We start from the raw sequence: 26,686 nt of genomic DNA, 5'->3' as shown, positions 1-26,686 counted from the left end.
CAGTTTCTCTTTGAAGTCTGCTTCAGGAATACTCAAGAACAGATTTAACAGTAGCCATTCTTCAAAAAAAATTCAAAAACAGCGTTATTATTTACCCTTGTTCCTTTATCGCAGCAGGCACCTGAATGTTTTGTCTCATTACCTTTCTGTGGCAAAATCTGCGTGTTCCATTGTAAAGGAAAATGGGCTCGTGTGGAGGTAAGAAACAGGTGGTTGGTTGGATGTTTTTTTCTTACCGTTTTTGTGTTGTCATTTAACATATTTCATTTCAACAAGCCATAGCATCATAACATGGAAAATAAAATGCACTGGCAATATATTTTCTTCCGTTTCCTTAAACTATGTATTTGCTTTTTAAAGGTACTCTGTTGCTCTCTTGCTAGTATCAAGTTATCCTTACCACTCGCATTCTCATTTCAGATAACAAGCGTTCACAGTAGCCGTGCACTAGATGTGCAGTTCATGGACACCGGAACAGTTGCCTCTGTAAAAGTATCGGAGCTTCGAGATATTCCATCACAGTTCCTGAGAGAAATAATCACCCTACCGCCCCAGGTACAAACATCATTTTTAAGTAAAGCTGATGGCCTCTATACCTCTCTTGGCCATGTCTTAGTCTTGATCATTTTAGATGTGTGCTCTGCAGTGGTTTGTGGTTTTAAAACGTTTTAAGATTGCCTGTTCTGCACTATGGTTCCTTTTAGTTTGTGCCAGCAATGTCCACAGGAGGCAGTTAGCAGTTCACACCCCTGTAGCCAAAGTTCATGTTAACGTAGTCCTCTTTCAAACTGGGCTACATTAACGTGAACTTATGTACCTTTTCATTTGCTCCGGCAGCATCCACTCAGGGCAGTCAACACACAACACTTTGGTGCCCTCTGCAGGTCTACACACTCTCTCGCTCCCCCCCTCGCCCCCCACCTACCGACCTTGTGGACCACACTTGAGCACAGTACAGATGTAGCCTTAGAAATAATGTTAGGATGTGCACTCTAAGTCTTTATAGTATACAGTTTTAAATAAATACAGATTACGTTCTTGTGTGCTCACAGTAGAAGGCTGTGGTGGTTGTCTTACTGTATGGGTAAAGGGACTCCATTCTGCACACCACCGCATTCTTAGTGGTTGAAGTAACTTACAGCATAATAGGCTCCTTCTTTCACTCTTTTAATATCATATATCTTTTAATCCATCTGAGTTAAAGCTTGTAATAAACTACCTAGTTTCTGTGCAGGTAAACTTCAATAGTATAACATAATCTGTTGAAGAGTGCCATGTAATTAAATTGTACCATTAACATACTCCATGTCTTTTAGGCTATGAAGTGCTGTTTAGCAGATCTTCCCCGTAACATTGGCATGTGGACTCCAGATGCTGTATTGTGGCTGAGAGATACAGTATTAAATTGTCCTGATTGCAGCATTAAGGTAAATGTAAATATCTCAAACATATGAAATTCAATAAAATATGGAATACCAGGTTGCAATGTGAATGAAGAGTTATAATAAAATGTCATCATGAAGTTACAGGAACTTGGTACCTTCACCCTCCACCAGACATTCAGGTTTTGATGCAAAAAACAAAATTCTTTCAGACTTAAAAACGTTTACCTAAATTAGTTTTGTTTGAAAAGCGATTATACTAGACAATTTACAGATTTGTAGCCTCCCCTAACGCTTGTATTCTGTATGAATTCATCATTTTTGACACATTTGATACAAAGCATATTTGTTTGCATTTCCCAGCAAACCCTTTTTATACAATTCTTGGATCTGCATTTAAAGAAGACAGAGAATTTTCCCCCTTCCAAATTCTCCTGTGCTAGCTTGGTATAATTCCTTCTTACCAGCAAATGAGGGCAAGAAAAAAGCAAAACTCTTGTTGTGCTGCCTCATAAAAAATGAAGTGGGTGGATGACCCTGCTCAGTTATTTTCATGTCTCCAGCAGGTGGAGGTAACTCTTCCAGCTGGCTAGGAGAGGAATCTTTTAGTTTTCTGTTCTTATTTGCTTTTATTTCTATATGACAAGTCACTACCCGCAAGCCAGGCTGTGACTCTGCTGTGCGCCAGCTTGCTGCTCAGTAACGTCCGATGTGGATGCTGCTACAGCGCCGTGAAAGTTCCACGAAGCCACGCTCTGGGATTTTCACTGCGCTGTAGCAGTGTCCACACCAGTTGTTACGGCATGGCAAACCAGTGTGCCATAGATTCGCACCCTGGCTTGCAGTGTAGTAACTAGCCAAGGAAATAGGCCCTAACACAGTGTAGTTTAATTTAGTACAGTCCATTTGCAGACTCATTTTTTTGGATGTGCTGAGTAGATGTCAACCATTTATAGTGTGACCTACTTACCTAATTGTCTGGGAGCACCCTTCAAAGGGAAACAAGTGTTCAGAGTCTGCTATGATTAGTACATTACAGGGGATCTTCTGAAAAATCTTGCCCCTAATTTCATTACAGGGTACCACTATGAGTGCGCCTTTTGAGAAGCACGCTTTGTAGCTTTCCCTTTTCTTGTCTGCTTTAGTCTTGAATACTGCACATTTAAAATACTGCTGGTCTAGTCTGGCATATGTAGATATTGTAAAATGATATTGTCAAATGTGTGGCTGGGTGTGTTCCCTCTGTGTGCCATCCCAGCTCTGTGCAGACAGCTGGCACAGCAGACCTCGATCAAACTGCCCAACGACCATGAGATTCATTAAGGTACGAAGACACCCGGCCAGGTTTATTGTCAACAAAGAAAAGTAATAGCATCCAGCAGACTCTACGGGGATACTAAGACATGTATGCCTGTGACAATGGACGCAGCTCAGTGAATGGCGGAACTTTCTATTCCCCACCTCCCACAGGCCGGCCAAAGACACTCCCTCTGAGACTCCATTTTATACACCAATACAAACAAGTATTCTGACCATAGTTAGTTACTTCCCCCTGACGTGGGTTGTTACCATCCATTACCTTGTACGTGTTGGTTCGATCAAAACATCTCTATCCATTATTACTGTCATCCTGACCTTCTCTTTAGGAGGGGTCAGTGTGTTCTCATTATCTTTGGGGTGTGTTTGTACCATACTTGGTATCAGGGTACTTGTACCATACTTCTGGAATGCATTTGTGTGAGTGTCCGCCTTCATGTAGTGACTAAGGTTGGAATTTTCAAAAGAGATTAGATACTTAACTCCCACAGAAAGTCAGTGGGATTTGTGTACCTAAGTCCCTTATACTCTTTAAAAATCTCAGTCTAAGCTTTTAGTATTTCTTGGCTCTGAACAAATTCGCATTCAGCATCACTCAATGGCAAAATATGCTCAACCTTAGGACAGTGCGTTTTTATCTTTTCTTTCCATATCTTCCTTTCTGGTCTTACCCCCCCACCCCCTTTCTTCCGTCTGCATTTTCCTCCCTGCAACAACTCTTGATTCCTAGTCCCTTCCCCATTTCATCTGCTAAGGTGATCTGGCTATGAAATATTTAATGCTGATGCTTGAAACATCCCATTGAGTAATTGGGGCAGGGCTGTTCACATTTGTCAGTCCACGAGGATGTGGTTTTCCACGGTTTTGTCTCCTGATTTACACTAGCATATGAAAGAGAAGAATCAAAATCTGTTGCGTCAATCTCTGCAGATTCATGAAGGTAACGTTACTTTGGATTACTCAGCTTGCAAAGATACTCTTGCAATTGTTATCATGAAGGCTAGAATCTACTTGGCCTTGTAAATGAAATCTTAGTATCTAGAGAATCCAGATATGCCATGAGGGCTGAAGAAATGCATCAAGTAGGCTAGAAGATTGCTTTTTTCTTGTCTCCCATCTGCTAGTATGATGTATTAATATCCACTTTTCTGGCCTGAAATATGTGGTCTCTGAAAAATTAAATTAACATGTAAGAAATTAGTTATCTACACTGCCAAATTCACACTCCAGAGCACTTGTACCGGAATACTATTGTTACTGATGTAACATAGCAAAAATCATCAGACCAATGCTTTAAAAATGGGTGCCCAAAGGTGGTATTCTAAGTTGGTGGGAGCTGCTATGTTCTCAGGGTATTTGAAAATTAGGCAGTTTTATTTAGGGTCCGAAGTATGAACTTGGAAGTCTAACTATAGGCATTCATTTTGGAAAATCTAGGCCTGTATTTAATAGGCTTCCACTGTCTAACTGTGGAGAAATTCCCCTCTACTCTCCTGACTTCTGTCCAAGCCATTCCTGGAGACCTCCTAAAATGCTCACTTCCTGTGGACCTTATCTTTTATTCCACTTATTTTTTAAAAAGCTGGAAAGATGCATTGATTCACAGTGGAAATCTGTTGATGATAACTTGGGTTTTCTGCACTGACTAAATCTGAGTTAATGGTAAAAGCAGCTTCTAATAATTCAGTTTTACAGCATTCTTGAGACTTCTAGTGATCATAAAAATTTAGTAATTTCCCTGAAGTTCTTGATGCGAAGTTGCACCATGTATTGGTATATATAGTGTTTCAGTCAATAATCTTTAAGACACAAAACATACCTAACACTTCAAACAGTGTATGTTAAGCATACACAAAATCCTAACTTAACACACAACCTAAAAAGTAAGGAATTGAAAAGTTCAGACAATAGTGGCGGCCTTCTACTCTGCTACACAGATGCACAACCACCATATGTCAGGGAACATCATAACTTTAATTCTTCCCTAAGGGGGATACTAGCATTACAAGATTTCTCTCCCTGTTTCCTTTGTCGAAGATCTCAATACAAATGCCTGAAGAGTAGCAAAAGTGGTTCCCTATGCGCTGGCAACTGCCCGTTTGGATGTAGGGAACATTACTGGGGTCATAAGTGGGGGCAGATGACAAAATACAGAACTGTGCCTCCCCATAACTGTTCAGAAAGGCTCCCATGTACCTTGTCGGAGAATGATGGCAGCCAACCCATACCGTGTTCTCTGTTTAGCTGTTGCATGTAAGGATTCATTTATAATAAATACTAATATTTTTTTAAATTAACATGAGACACCCCATTGAGCTATCACTAACTACAAACTTCAGTCTTTCTGCAGTCTCGCTTTTAGTCAAGGGGTCTGAAAAATTGAGACTCGAAATGAAACCTTTAAGATCAATTTTTAATTGTTTAGAACTCATACAGATTTATTTGGAAATGCTAAACTCTGAGATTTTACTGTAAATTTGATGCAGGCACACATTTTTCCATACAAAACTTGGTCTCTAAGGTGCCACAAGTACTCATTTTCTTTTTGCGGATACAGACTAACATGACTGCTACTCTGAACTCTTGCGGTAAGTGCAAAATTGAGCCCAACCTAGAGTGGCCAGATGTCCCGATTTTATAGACACAGTCCCAATTCTGGGTTCTTTTTCTTATATAGGCTCTTATTACCTCCCCACCCCTGTCCTGATTTTTCAAATTTGCTGTCTGGTCACCCTAGCCTAACTTCAACGATGGTGTTGCTCCTACTCTTCCACATTGAGCAGTTTGCTGCACTTGCCGTTTTCAGCCATCGTGAAAACCTTTGTCCACATATTTTGTTAGCTTTACCTTAGCAGTAAACTATTTGTGCCAAGTCTTTGACAATATTTTTATTTCAAAATAAATTACTGTTAACATAACCATTCCAGTTTTTCCTCCTGTAAAAGGCTTTAATCTTGTTTCATATAAAATTGAAGGTGCAGATGCATTTAATAATAGGAGTTTACTTTATTTCTTCCCTTTGAAGGTTGCTAAACTGGATGACTCAAAGGGAATTGCACATATTTACTTGTTTACTCCCAAGAACTTCCCAGACCCTGATCGGAGCATCAATCGGCAGATCACTAATGAGGACTTGTGGAAGCATCAGAAAGATGTCTTCTTGAGTGTTGCACCCAGTGGAGCTGGTCCTATAAAAGGGAAAAGTGATACTATCCTTGCTCCAGAATTACTTGGCCTAGGCCTCAAGAAAAGCCTCATGGGGTCGATCAAGCTTGCTCCAGAACCCAGCAGTGTGGTGCCTACTGTTGACATGCCACTTCTTCTACCCTTACCGAAACCCGGTGAGCACATGGATGTCTATGTTTCAGTGGCCTGCCACCCTGGTCACTTTGTCGTCCAGCCTTGGCAAGAGATCCACAACCTAGAAGTCCTCATGGAAGAAATGATTCTGTACTACAGCATGGCAGAGGAGAGATCCATTGCCGTTAAGAAGAACAATCTGTATGCTGCTAAAGTAGAAAATAAGTAAGTAGATGCTTTCGTAAAAGATATGTATTATCTTGAGGAAGGCTGTTGTCTACGGTGATACTTGCAGGGTCCAAATGCCCGGCACTAGCATTAGAGATATGCACTGAGAAATCTTAATTGGTGCTCAATCTTCTCAGAGTTAGATTAACATGAATTATGCATTTCTAGGTAATGTTTGGCCTCATTCCAGTTCACAAGGGAAAGTGTCCACATTTCAGATTGTCAGCAATCTGAGACCAAGGAAGGTGAATGAGGTTGTAGACTACGTGCCTCCAGGTCAGTTAGAACACAATGGTTGAAACACTGCTTCTGTTCCTGCTGTACCTGATCTGATGCTCTCAGTTTAGCCACAGGTCTGTCAATCGAGCACTTTTTTGCCAGCAGTAAATTCACATGAAAATTATTTGCCCCTTGATAGCTAGTTATTTATCACTGTGAGTATAAGATTTTTTTCATCACAACTGTTTCCGTCAAATGGCTGTTTTAATTTAGCTATACCGTACAAAAATCTCTGTTTCAAGTAGTAGTGTGACACACAATTACAGTCTGAGCATTGAAAAGGCCAGGTAAGAAAGAGTTAGTGGAAGAACAATTTATACAGATTCTACTGTTGTTCCAAAATACATGTTGGGGAGTCTTCGGAAGTCATCTTGTATGTGTGCCTAGAGCTCTTGTGGAGGGTTCATTTTCATTTATCTAAATCATCAGTCAGAAATCTGTCTGCCTTGTTGTTTCATCCATGTTATTCCCCTTCCACTGGCTCCCCCTTTTCAGCCTTATACTTGTTTTTCCCTTTTAGGGCCCTTCGTGACTTACCTTTATCCAAGCTATTAGGCACTTTACAAGCTTTTTACTTTAGTCCCATGGACTTTCATTGAAACTTAGCCAGTCATTTTTTGAAAAAATGTGACTTAAACACTAAAGTACTTCTAAAAATTTTACCCATCATTTCCTATATGACACAAAGAAGTCAGTGCCCATCCATGCTGTTCGAACAATTTAACTGTTGTTGTACATGAGGGTTCTTCCATGCTGTCTCCTTTGCATTCCTGTGCTGCTCCAGGGAGATGGCAGGTCTGTGACCCTGGGCACCCTGGGAATGCTGATTGGCTAGCTGTGGGGGTTTTTTGTTCTGCCACTCAGTGGGGGTCACCAAAAATATTCTCCACCCTGGCCAGAAAAACAGCCTGAAACTCCTGCCCATGGAGCTCCTTGTAAATGTCTGCAAAGCCTCTGTTTTGTCATTCAAATCACTCCTTAAAAATTCACCTCTGCCATGATATCACTATAACATGTTGATACTGGCTAGGTAATGTGTGTACTTGTTTCCTAGAACATCAAAGTTTTTTCAGATTTTGCTTTTTGAAAAATGGATTTTTCTACTAAATTTTTTCAGTAGAAAATTGTAAAACTATTTTTCAAATGTATTTTTCAGTTTTTGGATTTGGATCTTTTCTATTCCTCCTCCATTTTTTTTTTTTTAAATTCCAAACCAGAAAAGAAAGGGGTAGACAGTGTTCATTTCTTTCCTCCCCCAAACACCCACTTTACCACATTTTTCTGTTCTCTCTCTCTCTCCTCTTTTTCCAGTGAGGGAGGGAGTAAAGGGAGGAGGAGGACTCCAGAATTGATAAAACAATTCTTATTTCATGTTTGTCGTTTTGTTTGTAGCTGTATTAGTCCCAGAATATTAGAGAGGCAGGGTGGGTGAGGTAATATCTTTTACTGGATCAACTTCTATTGGTAAAAGAGACAAGACTTAGAACCACACAGAGCTCTTATACAGATCAGATCCGAAGAGGCACCAATAAAAGATCTTCGTCTTTGTGTGCTTGCTCATAGAATATGAGGGTTGGAAGGGAACTCAGGAGGTCATCTAGTCCAACCCCCTGCTCAAAGCAGGACCAATTCCTAACTAAATCATCCCAGCCAGGGCTTTGTCAAGCTTGACCTTAAAAACCTCTAAGGAGATTCCACCACCTCCCTAGGTAACTCACTCCAGTGGTTCACCACCCTCCTAGTGAAAAAGTTTTCCCTAATATCCAACCTAAACCTCCCCCACTGCAACCTGAGACCATTACTCCTTGCTCTGTCATCTGCTACCACTAAGAACAGTCTAGATCCATCCTCTTTGGAACCCCCTTTCAGGTAGTTGAAGGCAGCTATCAGATCCCCCCTCGTTCTTCTCTTTTGCAGACGAAATAATCCTCAAATCATGTGCTCCAGCCCCCTAATCATTTTTGTTGACTTCCGCTGGACTCTTCCCAATTTTTTCACATCCTTCTTGTAGTGTGGGGCCCAAAACTGAACACAGTACTCCAGATGAGACCTCATCAATGCCAAATAGAGGGGAATGATTACATCCCTCAATCTGCTGGTACTGCTCCTACTTATACAGCCCAAAATGCCCTTAGCCTTTTTGGCAACAAGGGCACATTGTAGACTCATATCCAGCTTCTCATCCACTAACCCCTAGGTCCTTTTTTGCAGAACTGCTGCCTAGCCGCTCAGTCCCTGGTCTGTAGCGGTGCATGGGATTATTCTGTCCTAAGTGCAAGACTCTGCACTTGTCCTTGTTGAACCTCATCAGATTTCTTTTGGCCCAATCCTCTAATTTGTCTAGGTCCCTCTGGATCCTGTCCCTACCCTCCAGCATATCTACCACTCCTTCCAGTTTAGTGTCTTCTGCAAACTTGCTGAGGGTGCAATCCACACCATCCTCCAGATCATTAACGAAGATATTGAACGAAACCGGTTCCAGGACCAACCCTTGGGGCACTCCGCTTGATACCGGCTGCCAACTAGACATGGAGCCATTGATCTCTACCCATTGAGCCTGACGATCTAGCCAGCTTTCTAGCCACCTTCTAGTCCGTTCATCTAGCCCATACTTCTTTAACTTGCTGGCAAGAATACTGTGGGAGACTGTATCAAAAGCTTTGCTAAAGTCAAGGAATAACATGTCCACTGTGTTCCCCTCATCCACAGAGCCAGTTATCTCATCATAGAAGGCGATTAGATTAGTCAGGCATGACCTTCCCTTGGTGAATCCATGCTGACTGTTCCTGATCACTTTCCTCTCCTCTAAGTGCTTCAGAATTGATTCCTTGAGGACCTGCTCCATGATTTTTCCGGGGACTGAGGTGAGGCTGACTGGCCTGTAGTTCCCCAGATCCTCCTCCTTCCCTTTTTTAAAGATGGGCACTACGTTAGCCTTTTTCCAGTCATCTGGGACCGCCCCCGATCGCCATGAGTTTTCAAAGATAATGGCCAATGGCTCTGCAATCACATCTGGCAACTCCTTTAGCATGCTTGGATGCAGCACATCCTGCCCCATGGACTTGTGCTCATCCAGCTTTTCTAAATAGTCCCTAACCACCTCTATCTCCACAGAGGGCTGGCCATCTCTTCCCCATGTTGTGATGCCCAGCGCAGCAGTCTGGGAGCTGACCTTGTTCGTGAAGACAGAGGCAAAAAAAGCATTGAGTATATTAGCTTTTTCCACATCCTCTGTCACTAAGTTGCCTCCCTCATTCAGTAAGGAGCCCACACTTTCCTTGACCACCTTCTTGTTGCTAACATATCTGAAGAAATCCTTCTAGTTACTCTTAACATCTCTTGCTAGCTGCAACTCCAGGTGTGATTTGGCCCTCCTGATTTCACTCCTGCATGCCTGAGCAATATTTTTATACTCTTCCCTTGTCATTTGTCCAATCTTCCACTTCTTGTAAGCTTCTTTTTTGTGTTTAAGATCAAGGATTTCACTGTTAAGCCAATGAGATTTTTGTCAATGTCATGAGATTTTTTGCCTTAGCAGTATCTGCAGAGTCAACTGTAGCCCCCTCTGGAGTTCAGTACCCATGCATCGGTATATTAGGTATCACTGGCCCTATGCCCTCTCAGTTCCTTCTTACCACCTGTGGTAGTTAGTTAGAGCACCTTTCCCTTGCCTTGCAAGGGCTAGAGTTTCTTCTGCTTCAGTCTTTGAGCCTTAATGCCTTGTAAATAGTTTTTTTACAGTAGTTAGTAAGTAGTTAAAGACAGAGTCCCTGTGGGGCATGCTCCGGTTTCTGGTTTTTAAGCCCTGCTCTGACTGTAACAGGCCTATACCTATTAGTGACCCCCATATCAGCTGCCTCAAATGCTTGGGGGAATCCCATGTGAAGAAGTGTCACATCTGTAAGAACTTTCATCCCAGAACTCAGAAAGAGCGAGACATCCGTTTTGAGGGCCCTCCTTCTGGAGGGCTGCTCTACACACGGCATTGGAACCTTCCCGGACAGACACTGCCCTGAGCACCTCGGCCTTGGCGCACAGCGCACCCCCTGGCACCGGACTCTGCCCAGCACCTCTCCCTGGCACCAGTGTCTCAGAAGAGGTCAAAGAAGAGTGACTCCCTAGCACCAAGCAAGGAGGGCAAAGGACCCAGTTCGGGCCGACAGCCCGTGCCGGAGCCAAATGGGGCCCCCTCTCCCCGAGGGATCCACCACTGACTCCAGGGAGCAGTAAGGGACCCAGACTGGTGGCAATGCCGATGCCTTCCCAGGCTCTCCTGGCTCCCAGAGAGCAGAGGCCTCCAGTAGCATCGTCCGCACCGCATGTGTCTCAGGTCACGGCAAAGGCTCCCCATGAGGGCAAACCAGCCGTAAAGACCCCCCAGAGGGCGGGCAAATGATGCCGGTCTCTGGAGACAAGACGGCGCTCTCCGTCTCCATGCCCCAGGTCTCTGTCTTCTGTGGGGTGTCCTAAATTGCTGGCACCGTGCTCATGGTCTCCGCCCGCCTGATGCAGGTCACCTAGAGGAAGGCGCTGGTCACCATATTGCTGGCACCAATCATCCTCCTGGAGGCTGTCTCCTCAGCACAGATTTCCGTCTCCCAGATGGTGGGAGCAGTCTCTATTGCAGTACCAATCCTCCCCTCTCCCCCCCCCGCCCCGGCCCCGGAACCAATGCTCCTTGAGGCACCGCTCTCCCGTGGCAACAGTTAGCCATAAGACACAAGCTTTGATGGCCACTCCATGGTCACTGGAAGGTGTTTCCCCTGGTTCAGGAAGGGAATTCAGCCCTTTGCCCCGCGACCACACCGGTGCGATTGGGCACCTGAGGCTGCGTTGACCTCCACAATGCTGTCATGGCAGCCAGGCCAGCAGCTGGCGCAATGGCCCTACTGGAGTGCCTGGGGCATGCCTCTGGTGCTGATGCCTCAGTTGGCCATTCCGCGTCCGCCGCCTCAGAGCATCAACCAGCAGCACCAAGTTCGGTGAATGTGCACGCTCGGAGGCCCGGGTAAGAGGAGCAAGTGCCCACCCCGAAACCCTCTTCCCCCATGGGCGATGATCCCTTGTGGCCTCCCACAGTGATCCAGTCGTCATCCTTGTCCTGGGATGAGGCCGTGGCAGGCCCCTCCCATGCCAGCCCGCTGGATGATTTCAAAGAACATCAGGCCCTGCTTCATAGGGTGGCTACAAACTTGGGCTTGGAAGTAGAGGAGATGACTGAACAGGCGGACACCCTGTTCAGTGTGCTCTTGGCCTCTACCCCCACCCTTGTTGCGCTACCAGTGCACGATGGGGTCCTAAAAGTAGCAAAAGCCCTTTAGCAAACTCTTCCTTCCATTCCTCCCTAAGTTCGAGGCCATCTTCTTCCATAACTCCAAGATGGCTGAGAAAAAGTATTTCATCCTGGCCAAGGGGTTCAAATGGGCTCACTGGTCGTCTTGTCAGCCAAAGAGAATGACAGATGGGCAAACCAGTTTGACACCCCAAAAATAAAGAGGCCAAGAGGCTGAATCTGTTTGGGAGAAAGATTATTTGATGGCCAGCCTTCAGTTCCACCAGGCTCTCTTGGGGAGGTACAACTTCATCTTATGGGACTCCCTCCATAAGTTCAAGGACACACTGCCCCAGGAATTGGGGGCCCTGGTGGAGGAGGGTTCGACAGCTGCAAGGTGCTCCCTCCAAATGGTGTGGGAAATGGCCGATTCAGCAACTAGCATGGTCGCGTCGGTGGTCATGAGGCACAGCTCCTGGCTTCAGACCACTGGCCTGTCTCAGGAAATGGAGACCTCAATCCAGGACCTTCCCTTTAATGGGAATGGTGTCTTTGCAGAGCAGACTGACACGAGGCTGGATGGACTGAAGGACACTGGGTCTGCATATGCTGCAATCGACGAGGAAGCAGTTCCAGCCACCCCCGCTGCCAAGGCCTTGGCAGCCTCGACAGGGCCCTGCAAGGAGAAGGGATAGACATGAGTCTGTCTCATCGCTGCCCTTCCTCCTCCCGCTCCTGTGCACAACCCGGCCCATCAAAGCCTCATGGGAGGCAGAAGCACTTGTTTTGAGGGTGCGCTCGAGAGCAATGCCCCAGTCGACTCCCCGTATCCACCTCATTTCCTCAACCATCTTCGTCCCTACCGTTCAGCCTGGTCGCAGGTCACCTCAGACTGTTGTGTGCTAGAGCTTGTATCTTGGGGCTACACCCTTCAATTGTCAGCCCCCCTCCTCCCACCCCCATTTCCTGTCCCTCTTCAGGGACCCTCCTCATGAGTTACTCCTCATTCAAGAGGTTAAGAACCTCATGCAGATGGGGGCAGTGGAGGAGGTCCCCTGGGACATGAGGGGAAAAGGGTTCTACTCCTGTTTCCTAATCCTGAAAGTGAAAGGGGGTCTAAGACTCATTCTGGACCTGCGGCACTTCAATAAGCCTCTCAAAAAGTTGAAGTTCTGCATGGTCTCCTTGGCCTCCATCATCCCCTCCCGGGATCCAGGAGACTGGTACACCTCCCTTGATCTGAAGGACTCTTATTTCCATATCTCAATCTTCCAAGGTCACAGACAATTCCTCTATTTTGTGGTTGGAAGGCGCCATTTCCAGTTCATGGTGCTGCCCTTTGGTCTCTTGTCTGCCACAAGGGTGTTTACAAAATGTATAAAGAAAAGGAGGACGTGTGGCACCTTAGAGACTAACCAATTTATTTGAGCATAAGCTTTCGTGAGCTACAGCTCACTTCATTCCCATGCTTATTTTTCCCCCTACTGTTACTCACCTTCTTGTCAACTGTTGGAAATGGGCCATCCTGATTATCACTACAAAAGGTTTTTTTCTTCTGCTTATAATAGCTCACCTTAACTGATCACTCTCGTTATAGTGGGTATGGCAACACCCATTTTTTCATGTTCTGTGTGTGTATGTATATAATCTTCCTGCTGTATCTTCCACTGCATGCATCCGATGAAGTGGGTTTGAGCCCATGAAAGCTTATGCCCAAATAAATTTCTTAGTCTCTAAGGTGCCACAAGGACTCCTCGTCTTTTTGCTGATACAGACTAACACAGCTACCACTCATACTGGCCAAGACATATATTTACCTGTCTTCTTTCTGAAGGCTCATAAATAGGAAGAGGAGTGCAGATTGCATGCCCTGAACGTCAAAGGGCGCTTGCTTTCTACATCGACAGGACCAAGCCATTTCCTAAGTCAACACACTTGTTGCGGTGGCAGACAGGATGAGAGGTCGCCCAGTGTCTGCACATATGATTTCGTCCTGGATCACAGCCTGCATCCATTACTTCTATGACCTGGCAAAGATGCCTCCACCAATGACCGTGACTACCCACTCAACTAGGGCGCAGGCTTCGTCGGCAGCCTTCCTGGGCCAGGTGCTGATTCAGGATATCTCCAGGCCGTTACCTGGTCGTCTGTCCACATGTTTGCATCTCATTATGCGCTCACCCAGCAAGCCCGAGATGATGCTGGCTTTGACAGAGCAGTGCTGCAAGCCACATGACTCTGAACCCCGACCCTGCCACCAGAGATACTGCTTGTGAGTCACCTAGAATAGAATCAACATGAGCAAGCGTACAAAGAAGAAAAAACGGTTACCTACCTTTGTTACTCATGTCCATTCCATTACTCACCCTCCTGCCCCTCTATCAGAGTTGCAGGCAAGAAGGAACTGAGAGGGTGTAGGGCTGGTGGTGCCTAATATACCGACACATGGGAGTAGCATTCGAGAGTGCTACAGCCAACCCTTTGGACACTGCTAAGGCAAAAATCTCCACCGTCCACGAATGGGATGGACATGAGCAACACATCTACCTTTCGTAATTATTGTTCTTTGAGATTACTGTTTTTACCTCACCCACCTGCTCTTGAATTCTTATTTCAATTTTTTGTCAGTCTGAAACAAAAACTTTCAGAGTTTTTTATTCAGTTCTATTGTTTTCCATTCTTCTAGTTAAAGCATTTTCTGATTGCATTCAGTTTGTGTGAATCATACTTTAAATCTACCCTTTGTTTTCTTTTTTCACCCTTTTTTTTTAAATACCATTTAGGTGGCACAGGGTGTTAATAAAAGGAATTCTGACAAATGGGTTGGTATCAGTATATGAGTTGGACTATGGTAAACATGAGCTTGTCAGCATCAGAAAAGTACAGCCTCTAATGGACATGTTCAAAAAACTACCATTTCAAGCTATAACCGCTCAGCTTGCAGGTAGGTCACAAGTATTTGTAATTTTGTTGGATAAAATTTTCTAAACAATAGAGGGGCATCAAGTGGGTAAGAATATTTGGCGTATAAAGCTATGAGGATAGTGGCATAGTGTACACTTAAATTTTATAGTAAGCATTTTGCAAATTTACAAAATAATGAATAGATTAGAATTGTTTTCATTGTTCTTTATTCCACCCTTCGTCTTTGTACAAGAGAGATTAGTAATTCAGTTTTATTACTACTGTTTTAAAAAAAAATTAATCTCTAATGAGAGAGAATTTGTATTAACCACATGTTATGAAACTGAAAGGCATCTTAATTTAACTTTCTCAGCAGCCACATTCCAAGCAATATGAAATGTGGGGCAGATGAAATAGTAGTCCTGTAAGTGACTTCTAGAAGGGAGAGTGGAAGAAGAGAAATAAAATTTGTTTTCAGGTCCTTTGATGTAGCGAGAAGGCCATGTTTATATAATTTCTATTAACTGCAAAGCTTGTGCTCTCATTGTCCATTATACTCCCATAAACATCTTTTTAAAATCTGAGCAGGGGAGGAGGGCAGATTTTTGGATTTGTGGAGGGCCAACAATCTTTTTTTTTTTTTTTTTTTTGTGCCCTGCCTAAATGGAGTTTATTTAGGTGAATTATAATTTTCTCTTTTTCTCTGGTTGCTGATCTCTGGCATCTAGAGTATTCAGTAATATTGCTATTTTCTCAGTAACTATCCAACCCATTCTTCTCCACCAGTTTAGAAGTGCAGAACTTCTTCAGGGAAGCACAACTAATGCATGAGTGGAAATAAACATTTGCTTGCTTAAGAGTGAATGTGTTGCTTTTTCCTTTCCATCTTTCTTCTTCCATTTCCAACTCATTCTGTAACCCTCACCATTTTCTCACTATTTGCTTCATTACAGTTGCTTCTTTCTCCTCCACTTCATTTGAAAAGTAGTAGCCCAGACTTTCAGCTGTGCCTAGTATGTATTGGGTGCAATCAGGCACAAAGGCACAGTTTGTGGGTGTCCAGTCGTAGAGCTGGTTCTCCACTGGTCTGTTCTCTCATGTAGCTTAGGGTGACTTTGAGACTGCTCTAAACTACTCCAGCTGGCTATGTTGCCAAGGGGCTGAGGTGCCCATAGGGTTACCATTGGAGTGCAGTCGCACTCTGGCCATCCCCCTGTGTTGGGGTTGTATATGATCCAGTTGAGCATGTCCCTACGCTATCCAAGGAGTCTTCTGGCATTGAGGAATTTACTAAGTAGATAGTTATGCCTGCACTGTGCGGCCAAAGCAGAATCTGACTATCTAGGTCAGTATTTCCTTTCCTCCCATTCTTCAACAGTTGCTCTTTTCTCCGTTGTGCTCTGTCATGCAATACTGTCTCTTTTGCATCCCACATTACCCTCTTGTTTCCATGCACCATTACTCTCCTCTGTACTTGTTTTCTACTGTTTTCTACCCCAAACCTTTCATGTGTCTTCTGTCAGTGGAATAGGGCAGTCGCTACAAGAGTGGGAGATGGGTTCCTTGTCCTTTGTCCTCCATGTCGCTCTTCCTGTCCCTCAGAGAGGGGAGATTATGGCTGTTAATACTGGCGGTGCAGCAAGCCTCTTCTTACTGGCTCTTTTTGATTAATGCTGAACTGGCTTTCCTTACAACCAGAGATTGTACTGGCAGCTCAGCTGCAGGGAGACAACTGTTGTCCTGGAGGGAGCTCACAGTAGCCCTTTTTGCTGGGCAGCTGCCTAGGTTGGGGTGAGGGGCCATATCCATGCAGTGGTTTCCCCTCAGAAAGCGTGTGGACCTTGATCTTTGCAACCCTCAGCAGGCCCAGGTCATGGCATGGTCTAGGGATTATTTTAGACTTACAGGTCAGTCACGACAAACTTCTAGTAAGAGTAGCTCATTTAAATTTTGAAGTCACTGTTAGGCTACAAACTTGCAAAATGCAAGCCGAGATGAGCCTAGGTAGTTAGAGGTCTCCAAACTTATTGAGTACGAGGAACATCATACTAGGCTTCATGGGCCACGAAGTGTAGCCCTGGTGACCTGCAGAGATTTCATAAAAAAATAAGCGAATAGTGAGGTAATGTGCTGAATTCATCAACGACTGTGCAAGAGGTTAGGGACAGTCAGCAGGTAACCAGTCTATACTAACACTTTTAGGATAGCTTCTTCCCCATCTTCTCATCACTTGAAAGCTAGCTGCATTGTGCTGAATGCCACTGAATGCATCGTTGCTGAATACTACTGCTCATCTCCTCTGCACTATGGAGCCACCTTGGGGTTCAGACAAGTGGCAGACATCTTATTAGATGGTGTGGTTTTAGGGGTGGAAATAAACTTTTATTCAGAATATTTTTACAATTTTGCAATTACTAAAATACAAGGCTGCTATAAGATATGTCACTTCCCCGAGCCGGAGGGTCAATGAATCCTGAAAAAGGGGCCAGTGAGCAAAGTACCTGTCCCTCTTTAAAGTGCCTTACTACGAATGTTCTTAGATATGTGTAAAATGTTCAATAATCACATTATCCAGACCACTGCTGGCAGTTATTCAGAGTCAGTGCACTTGCCTTTCTCTTCCAGAAATGTGGATGATCACAGCTGAAAGTAATGTATACTTTTTTATGACCCCCTTTCTGCGTGCTACCAAGTTCTTTTTCAAGTGCTTGCACATGTCCATTCCAATGCAGGTGTGTACGCATCCCAAGTACAGTTGCTGGATTTTTTTCCTTTAGTGGTATCCATTGGGTTGGCTCCAGCACTTCCAGGTGCAGCTCAGTCATAGCACTGGTATAAGGGGCCACACCGAGCCTGCGTCCCTTCAGTTCCTCCTTACTGCCAGTGATGGCTGCTGGAACTTACCTCGTTGCTCAGGCAATCTTACCTCGTGGTTTCTTTCTGTTTTTTTGTGTATATAGTTCTTGTAGTTTCATTAGTTTGATAGTAGCAATAGTAGTTTTAGTAGTTAATGTGTTTTGGATGCCTCCACATTTAGTTGGCAAGGCTTGTCCACTGCCCAGTGCTGGGGCATGCCTCGGTCACCGGGCTTCAAGCCCTGCACTTCCTGCGGCAGATTGATGCCATTGAGCGACCCGCACTAGACCTGGGTTAAGTGCTTAGGGGAAGCTCACAGAAAGGACTGTTGCCACATCATTAGGGACTTAAAACCCCACACCCCAAAAGACTAGACAGTGAGATTGAGGCCTTCTCATGGAGGCAGCCCTGAGACCAGCATCGGCACCACGCTCGGACTTGGCACCAAGCACCTCAGCTTCAGTGTGGAGCGTGCCTCCTGCCAGTCGAGAATCCCAGCACAGGTCCTCCTTCCAGTGCCTAAGAGGCACCGTAAGCACCAGGAGAAGTCGTTCCCTGGTGCCAAAAGGAAGCAGGCAAGAGGACTGAGATAGAGCGGCCCGATGCGGGTCTCGCACTCTCTCCCCAGCACCCATGCCAGCTCTGCATACGCTAACATGGGAAGTACCATCCTCCAGCAGGCCTTGTACTGAGCAGTTCATGGTACTCAGTCCTGGAGGCGTTTGCAGCTGCTAGAGACTTGCTCACATTGCCTGTGCCAGGGTCTCCAGAGATCCAGGACTTGGCACTGCCAGTTCCGATGAGCAGCAGAGAGCCATCCAGCTTTCACATGGCACCGTGACCAGTCTGTGGGGAAACCCCCTCTAATATCCCCTGACTTCTCCACCGCACCAGTCATTAGTACCGAGAGGGTTGGCTAGCTTCAGCACTGTCACTGGGTCTCATAGATTCAGCCCTAGCTCCCAGTTTTAGCCCTGTGGGGGCAGGTGGGCTCTGCCACAGATCCCAGCTTCAGCTTGAGGCTTCTGCCCCACAGCAGCACCGGGGCTCAGGGATTTAGTACAGGGCTCAGGGTTGCAGCCCCGCAGCTCCTGGCTGCTGCCCTGCCGTGGCACCAGGGCTCGCAGCTCCCAGCTGCTGGCTTTAGCTCTCTGGCTGTTGCCTGGAGGGGGCATTGGGACTCTAAGCTTCAGCTGGGGGACCCCACCGACCCCCTGAAAGGGCTCACAGCCCCCCGGTTGAGAACCGCTGGCCTATGGGACCATGGGGACCAACACCCATGCAATGGCCTTTCTGGAACCTGTGGGGATTTCCTCTGGGCCAGGGCACTGTCTCAAGGCATTTGTACTCTGTGGCCTCAGAAAGTAGGATGTCTCTGGTACCACGCTAAGAGACACCAGACCCAGACTGTAGTGCCGAACCTCAAGAGCAGGTTCCGCAGGTCTCGTTCAAGACAAAGGAAGGGGCAGAGGCCCCTCAACCAGCTTTAGCCTCCTCCTCTTCCCCAGATGAGGCGCTGGTGGCTACTGGTGCATCACTACCCCAAGATGACCACAGTGCTCACCAGGACTTTTTAAAGCGGATGGCCTTGAACTTGATATTCAAGCCAAGGTGGTCAAGAGGTGACACACGGCCTATTAGATATCTTGTCAGGGGACCAGTCCCTCAAGAGTGGCTCTACCCCTTAACAAGGCAATCATGGATTCAGTTAAGGCGCTTTGACAGACCCCCGCTTCTCTCCACCTACGGCTAAACACACACACTGAAAATACTTGTGCCAGCTAAAGGGTATGAATTTCTGTTCTCTCATTCTACTTCAGGATCCCTAGTGGTGGCAGCCACCAATGACCGGGACTATCAGGGTCAAGCGCCCAAGGCAAACGACCCCAAAGAGCTGGACTTGTTTGGCAGGAAAGCCTATTCGACGGGTGGGCTATAGCTTTGTATAGCAAACCAGCAAGCTTTGCTAGGTCACTATGATTTTAATATGTGGGAGGTGATCCAAAAATTTAAGGACATGCTTCCCCAAGATGCCAATAGGAGTTCTCTTCATTTGTTGAAGGGAAGACAGTAGGCAGGGTCTACCTGCAGGCAGCCTTACACTCCACTAATTCTGCAGCCAGATCATTGGTCACTGCTGTTACCATGTGCAGGAGCTCGTGGGTATAGTCCTCAGGGTTTCCCCAAGAGGTGCAGCAGATCCTCCAGGACCTCCCATTCGAAGGGTCCTTGTTCTTTTCAGAGCAAACAGATGCCAAATTGCACAGACTTAACGACCCTTAAGGCAACCCTGAAATTTCTGGGTCTGTATACACCAACAGCATCCAGAAGACACTACAGGCCTCAGCAGACTGGATGCTATTTTACACAGCCTCCCAGACAGGAGCAGTGGAGGATGAAAAACAAGGGGTTTGGGTTTAGATCCCCCTCCCCCAACCTCCTCCTCAGGGCCTATGCATTCTGCCCCTAGACATGCAGGCACCTTGAAGCACTCGTTTTGACAAGATGCTCAAGGATGACATTTCAATCCCCTCAATTCTGGACCCAGTTACCCTTCGTTTTCCAGCCAACTGTCCCTCTTCTTCAATGCCTGGAAACATATTACCTCAGAAACACAATAGAATTAGGTTACACCTGCCAATTTTTGTCCATTGCACCTTTCCACCCATCCTCCCTTGTCTCTCTTCAGGGACCCTTCTCACGAGCAACTATTGGAACAAGAAGTCCAATCTCTCCTTTGGGTGGGAGTCATGGAAGAGGTTCTGCACCATCTATGGGGATAGGGGTTTTATTCCCATTACTTCCTAATCCCAGAAGCCAAGGGAGTGTGAGGGCTCAGACCAATCCTAGACATGTGGCTGCTCAAATGCTGTCTCAAGAGATTAAAGTTATGCATGGTCTCCTGGGCTTCCATCATTCCTTCACTGGATCCAGAGGATTGGCATGCTCCCTTTGACCTAAAAGACACATACTTCCACATACTGATTTTTCCAAAGCCACAGAAGGTTCCTAAGATTTGTGAAACAGATTCATTAATAATTTGTGGTTCTGCGATTCAGGCTGTTGGATGCCTCACTGGTCTTCACCAAGTGTATGGTGGTAGCCGCGGCCTTCCTTAAGAGAAAGGGCGTTCTCCTCTTCCCATATCTTGACGACTGACTAATCAAGGGCCGGTTCAGAACTCACGTGGAATCTGATATCCCTCTCATCCAATCAACCTTCTGGGCATTGGGCCTGTTAATAAACAACCAGAAATCCACCCTTATCCCTGTACAAAGGCTAGAGTTCATCAGGGTGGTTCTCAACTTCATACAGGTGAAGGCCATGCTTCCTCAGGATTGTTTCTGTTCAATCTCGACCCTGATAAGCTCTCTCCAGGTACTTCTGATAACCATAGTCCGGATATGCTTGAGTCTTTTGGGCCACATGGCATCATGCACATATGTGGTACAACACATAAGGCTACATTTCTGACCTCTCCAGGCCTGGCTGGCCATGGCGTAGTCACCCTCATGACATCATGTGGACATGGTACTTACCATTCCATCTGAAGTTCTTGACCCACTGACTTGGTGGCTGAACCAGTGTAGGAGTACCTTTTTTGAGGCCCCAACCATCTGTATATCTGGTCTCTGACACCTCGGTGCTGGGTTGAGGAGCCCACCTAGGGCATCTCAGGACTCAAGGCCTGTGGTCTCAAGAAGAGCTCTCACGCCGTATCAATCATAGAGCACTCTGGGCAATCCCCTTGGTCTACCAGACATTCTTAACCAACATTGCAGACAAGGCACTTTCAGGTCTCACAGCCAATACAATCACTATATACCACATCAACAGGCAGATCGGAGAGCATTCTCTCTCTCTCCTCCCCTGCTCCCCCAATACCAGGAGGCAATCCGACAGTGGGAGTTCTGCATTACACACTCAATCTACCTAGAAGCATCTTACCTGCTGGGTACGCAGAACCAATTTGTGGATCGCCTCAGCAGGTCCGTCTCCATTCACCATGAGTGGTCCCTTCAACTGGACATTGCAAAAGACATCTTCCAGAAGTGTGGGACTCTCCTTATAGACCTGTTCTCTACCCATACCAACAGGAAATGCCATCAGTTTTGCTCCTTGCAGGACCACAGCCCAGAGTCCCTTACAGACGCCTTCCTGTATTACACCTCCGTCCCCCCCATCCCCATTCCACTTGTCAAAGATTAAGTAGGACTGAGCACATGTCATCCTTGTAGCCCCAACATGATCGAGACAGCACTGGTTCACCACCCTCTTACGCCTTTCAGTAGAGCCTCCAATCCGGCTCCCATTGTATCCATACCTGATCACACAAGATCCCACAGTCAGCTGCTCCACCCAAACCTCATCTCTCTTCATCTGACAGCCTAGATTCTTCATGGCTGAATCCTGAAGAGCAAGCTTGTTTGGAGCAGGTTCGTAGAATCCTACTAGGCAGCAGAAAACCCTGCACCAGAGCAGCTTTCCTGGCAAAGTGGAAACGATTCTCCACCTGGCTCCCCCTACACAGTCCTCACTGCAGCTTATTTTAAACTGCCTTCTGCTCTTGAAACAACAAGGTCTGGCCCTTTCTTCCATCAAGGTCCACCTGGCAGCCATTTCAGCCTTCCATCCTAAGGTCGACAACAGATCAGGCTTTTCACACAGAATGGTCGTCTGTTTTCTCAAAGGCCTGGAGAGGTGTTCCCTCAGCTGAAGGACCCAATACCTTCTTGAGACCTAAACCTCATCCTGTCAAAGCTGAGGGACCTGCCCGTTGAGCCACTGGCAACATGCTGACTGTTGCATCTCTCCTGGAAAGTGACAGTTTTAGTGGCCGTGACTTCAGCCAGGAGGGTTTCGGAGATCTGAGCCCTCACATTGGAACCTCCGTATACAATCTTCTTCAAATAAGATAAGGTACAGCTGTGCCCACATCCAAATTTCCTCCTGAAAGTGGTCTCTCAATTCCACTGCAATCAAGCAATTTTTCTACCGGTTTCAGAGTAACAGCCGTGTTAGTCTGTATTCGCAAAAAGAAAAGGAGTACTTGTGGCACCTTAGAGACTAACCAATTTATTTGAGCATGAGCTTTCGTGAGCTACAGCTCACTTCATCAGATGCATACCGTGGAAACTGCAGCAGTCTGCTGCAGTTTCCACGGTATGCATCTGATGAAGTGAGCTGTAGCTCACGAAAGCTCATGCTCAAATAAATTCGTTAGTCTCTAAGGTGCCACAAGTACTCCTTTTAATTTTTCTACCAGTATTCTACCCTAAGCATATAGAGAAGAACAGCGCCTACACTCCTTGGATGTCAGACGGGCCCTGGAGCCTTATATTCAAAGGACCAAACCATTCCGCAGATCGACTCTGCTGTTCATAGCAATAGCTGAGAGAGTGAAGGGGCTCCCCATCTCCACCCAGAGGATTTTGTCTTGGATTACCTCATGTATCCAGGCATGTTACAAACTCACGGGAGTCCCTCTTTCGCCTAACCTGACTGCTCACTCCACAAGATCTCAGCCCTCTTCGGCTGCTTTCCTAGATCAAGCCCCAATTCAAGATATCTGCAGGGCAGCAACCTGGTCCTTGGTGCACACGTTCTCCGTGCTCTATGCCATTACTCAACAGGGCCAAGATGATGCCAACTTCATCCACGCAGTCTTGCAGTCAGCTTGCACTTGAACTCTGAGCCCACTTCCTGTGCAACTGCTTGTGAGTCACTTACGTTGGAGTGGACGTGTGCAAGCACTAGAAGAAAAAACAGTTACTAACCTTTCTGGAACTTCTTCTTCAAGATGTGTTGCACACGTCCCTTCTGAGTCCTGCCCACTGCCCCCTCTGTTGGAGTTGTCGGTGGGCTTGGCGTGGCCCCTTATACCGGCACTGTGAGCATCCAACATTGGGGGGCGCTGGAGCCAACCTGACAGACATCACTAAGGGGTAAAAAAAAAAAAACCAGCAACTGTTCTCGGGGCATGCACACACCTACATGGAACGGATGTGTGCAACACATCTCAAAGAGCAGTTACGGAAAGGTTAGTAACCATTTTTTTCCACAATGTGACACAGTTGATGATCCTTACATGGGAGGCTAGAACAGCCATTGAAACAAGAGTAAGGATTGAAATGTTTTTACAGAGCTTTGTTAGCTTCACTTTCTTTAATAGCACTACTTTGAGTGTCTTCCACTTCAAGTGTAGAATTACTAAGAATCTTGATTTTGGGGAAAAAGAACAGGAGTACTTGTGGCACGTTAGAGACTAACAAATGTATTTGAGCATAAGCTTTCGTTGGTTTTGGGAGTTTGTCACTTAAATCAGTCTTTTCTTTAAATGGCCTTATGTGCTTTATATTTTTCCTAGGAGTGAAATGCAAACAGTGGTCAGAAGAAGCATCAATAGTGTTTCGAAACCATGTAGAGAAGAAACCCCTAGTGGCACTGATACAAGCAGTTAATGAAAGCACAAGATCTTGGGATCGAAAAATAGTGACCTACTTAGTGGACACCGCACTACCAGATACTGATATATGGATTCATGACTTTATGTCTCAATATTTTGTGGAGCTTTCAAAGGTTAATTAATCACTGCTTCTGACACTATAGCAACTAATTCAGATTCTTTAGCAATAAAAACTGTAGCAGGCATTTAAAGAGAAATTTAGCTGTTTACATGATCTTGAATATATGAATGCAGTAAGTTTGAAAAATCTGATGCTTGTATTTAACAGAAGTTTGTTTTCTTTGAATTGACTTTCAGAGAACTTGCACTTTGTTCACTAGTGTAGCGTTAGAATGTTGGGGTGAAAATTCAGATTAAGTAAAATGTTATTTATCAATAAAAATTATTGGTGACTTGTTTATTTTCTTGCTGGACTCTTTTTTTCATTCTTTTCAAACTTAATGGCGTTTGAGGCTTGTCAAAATTTGAGTTTATTTACAAACTGTTAATTTCTGCTTCATCCCCTCCTTAACGAACACAAACATCACATCTGAACTGATTCCTCATTTGTTGATAGCTTCAGAAATATCCTATCCCTGAATCCAGAGTGTAAGAATTATACTTGTTTTTACACGGAGGCGTCAGCAGCCTAACAACCCGCGTGTGTCCTGGCGGCTGCAAATACCGGGCACTGTGAGTGCGGCAGGCACCTTTCGCTTTCTGCGCTTGAGTGAAGAAAATGCATTCCAACAATCCCACTTTTTTCCTCCGACTTAAAAACAAAACCCAAAAAACCAGCAGCTTCTTGCAGTCTGCTCAGATGGTCGGTCTGTCCTTTATGGTTAGCACCCCTCTCCCTAGCCTGCTTTTTCGCCCTCTTCTTGCCCCCTTCATTTCATTTAGGACAGTCAAATGCTCATGAGAATGGTTTCCATTAAGTGCACCTTCGTCTCATGTTAGATCTGTGGGTTTTGGTGTATTCCCAGCTAACAACCTACTTTACAAGACTGAGTTCCCCAGTTTTCATGTGAACCAGAGCTTCTGACTAGCTTGGGCTGATCCTGCTGACAGTTCTTGTGTGGGGGAATTTACCATCCTTCTTGAGGGACAGTACATACCCATTTACAGTGATCTGAACCCATGCTGTATGTCCTTTCTTTACCCTAGGGGATATTTAAGAGAAATGTCCTCAAAGCCTCAGACCTTCACCTCCTACTACAGGTACATCACACACCTCACATCCCCTGTGCATGCAAGGGAAGATAAGGCCATCCAGCTCTAGAGAGCTGAAAGGATTCACAGATGTATACTTCATCTACTTGTGGTATCTGATACACTGAAGGGGAATGATCCACATCGCTAAGTAGTTAAATGGTTTATGGTCTAATGTTTCAAAGTAGAAAGAATCTGGTCTGTCACTTCACCAGCCTCTAGAGACTCACTTACAACAAACATTAATCACTGTAAGCTCTGAGATGGCGGCTTGTCCATGGGTTACCTAGCTAGTCAGTAGCAGAGCTCACTGGTCCTCACGTCCAATCCCCTGCGCTGACCACTGGATCTTCATCTCTCTATAAAGTGTCCTGGTTCAACACTGGTAGCTTGAGCTTTCATTATGTGGCATTGGCCTTGCCATAGCCAGATATTCAGAGGTCTCCTCCCAGTGTTTGTGGCCTTCCTTCCCCAGTGCTAGGTGGATGAGTGCCTTAGCACTGTCATCTCTGAGCTGTGCCATGAATCTTCCAAATCTCCCTTTGCTGTAGGCATGTTAGACTACCAGTAAAAGAGCCTTTGCCTCAAAATGAATGTCTTGTCCTTTCACTTTCCAGCAGGTGGGATAGTGTCACCAATACATGGGTGCAGATTATGTATTTACCAAACAGAATCTGCACCCATCTATTAGTGACACTATCCCATCTGCTGTTCACCTGTCTGGCTTGTTCTCTGTTCCAGTTTACACACCAAACTTCGTCAGTTATGCTGCTTACTCTTTGCCCCAGCTCAAGAAAAGCAGCCAGCCATTACTTTTCCTCATTCACTCTCCCCCCATCCCTGCCTTACACATATTCAGGGCCATGAAAAACATGTCAGAGACCATGAAATCTGGTCTCCCCTGGTGAAATCTGGTTGTGTGCGCGCTTTTATCCTATGCTCGACAGATGTCACGGGAGACCAGCATTGCTCTGACTGGGAGTTGTGGGGGGCTCAGAAGGCTACTTTAGGGGAGTGGCATGGTATGATATTGCCACGTGCCCAGATGTGAAGGCAGTGCCGCCCCAGCAGCACAGAAGCAAGGCTGGTGATGCCATGCCATCCTTACTTCTGCACGGCTGCTTCCCTCAGAGCAGGGCGGCTGGGGAGCGGTGACTGCTGACGGAGGGCCCAGCTCTGCAGGCAGCAGCGCAGAAGTAGGGGTGGCCATGCCAGACCCTGCCATCCGCACTTCTGCGCTGCTGGGGGCAGTGGCTCTGCCTTCAGAGCTGGGCTCCCAGCCAGCAGCTGCCGCTCTCCAGCTGCCCAGCCCTGAAGGCAGAACCGCTGCCAGGAGCAGCACAGAAGTCAGGGGAGCAGGACCGCAAGCCCCCCTACATTAACCTTGTGACCCTCCCACAGCTCCTTTTTGGGTCAGGACCCTACCGTTACAACACCGTGAAATTTCAGATTTAAATAGTTGCAATCATGAAATTTATTATTTTAAAAATT

At 45.9% G+C, this 26,686-nt stretch overlaps 1 protein-coding gene across 7 annotated transcripts in view; it reads left to right on the top strand.

Annotated features, from left to right (window-relative positions):
* The window catches only part of TDRD7 (tudor domain containing 7), a 101,936-nt gene extending 77,532 nt beyond the window's left edge, over window positions 1–24,404 (top strand). For 4 of the 7 annotated variants that reach the window (XM_077817976.1, XM_077817975.1, XM_077817979.1 and 1 more), the window contains 6 exons: window positions 115–198; window positions 421–555; window positions 1,317–1,427; window positions 5,725–6,224; window positions 14,562–14,722; window positions 23,906–24,404. In XM_077817976.1, the coding sequence (XP_077674102.1) occupies window positions 115–198; window positions 421–555; window positions 1,317–1,427; window positions 5,725–6,224; window positions 14,562–14,722; window positions 23,906–24,126 (1,212 nt within the window). In that variant the 3' untranslated portion in view covers window positions 24,127–24,404. The remainder of the gene's footprint in view (window positions 1–114; window positions 199–420; window positions 556–1,316; window positions 1,428–5,724; window positions 6,225–14,561; window positions 14,723–23,905) is intronic. The other 3 variants (XM_077817977.1, XM_077817978.1, XM_077817980.1) reach the window with 3 other exon arrangements.
* Window positions 24,405–26,686: the final 2,282 nt, after the last annotated feature.

This window comes from Eretmochelys imbricata, chromosome 5 (assembly GCF_965152235.1).
Source record: "Eretmochelys imbricata isolate rEreImb1 chromosome 5, rEreImb1.hap1, whole genome shotgun sequence".
In the NCBI taxonomy this organism is placed as follows: Eukaryota; Metazoa; Chordata; order Testudines; family Cheloniidae; genus Eretmochelys; species Eretmochelys imbricata.
The sequence above is the reverse complement of the archived record's forward strand: the minus strand, read 5'-3'. Positions and strand labels throughout refer to the sequence as shown.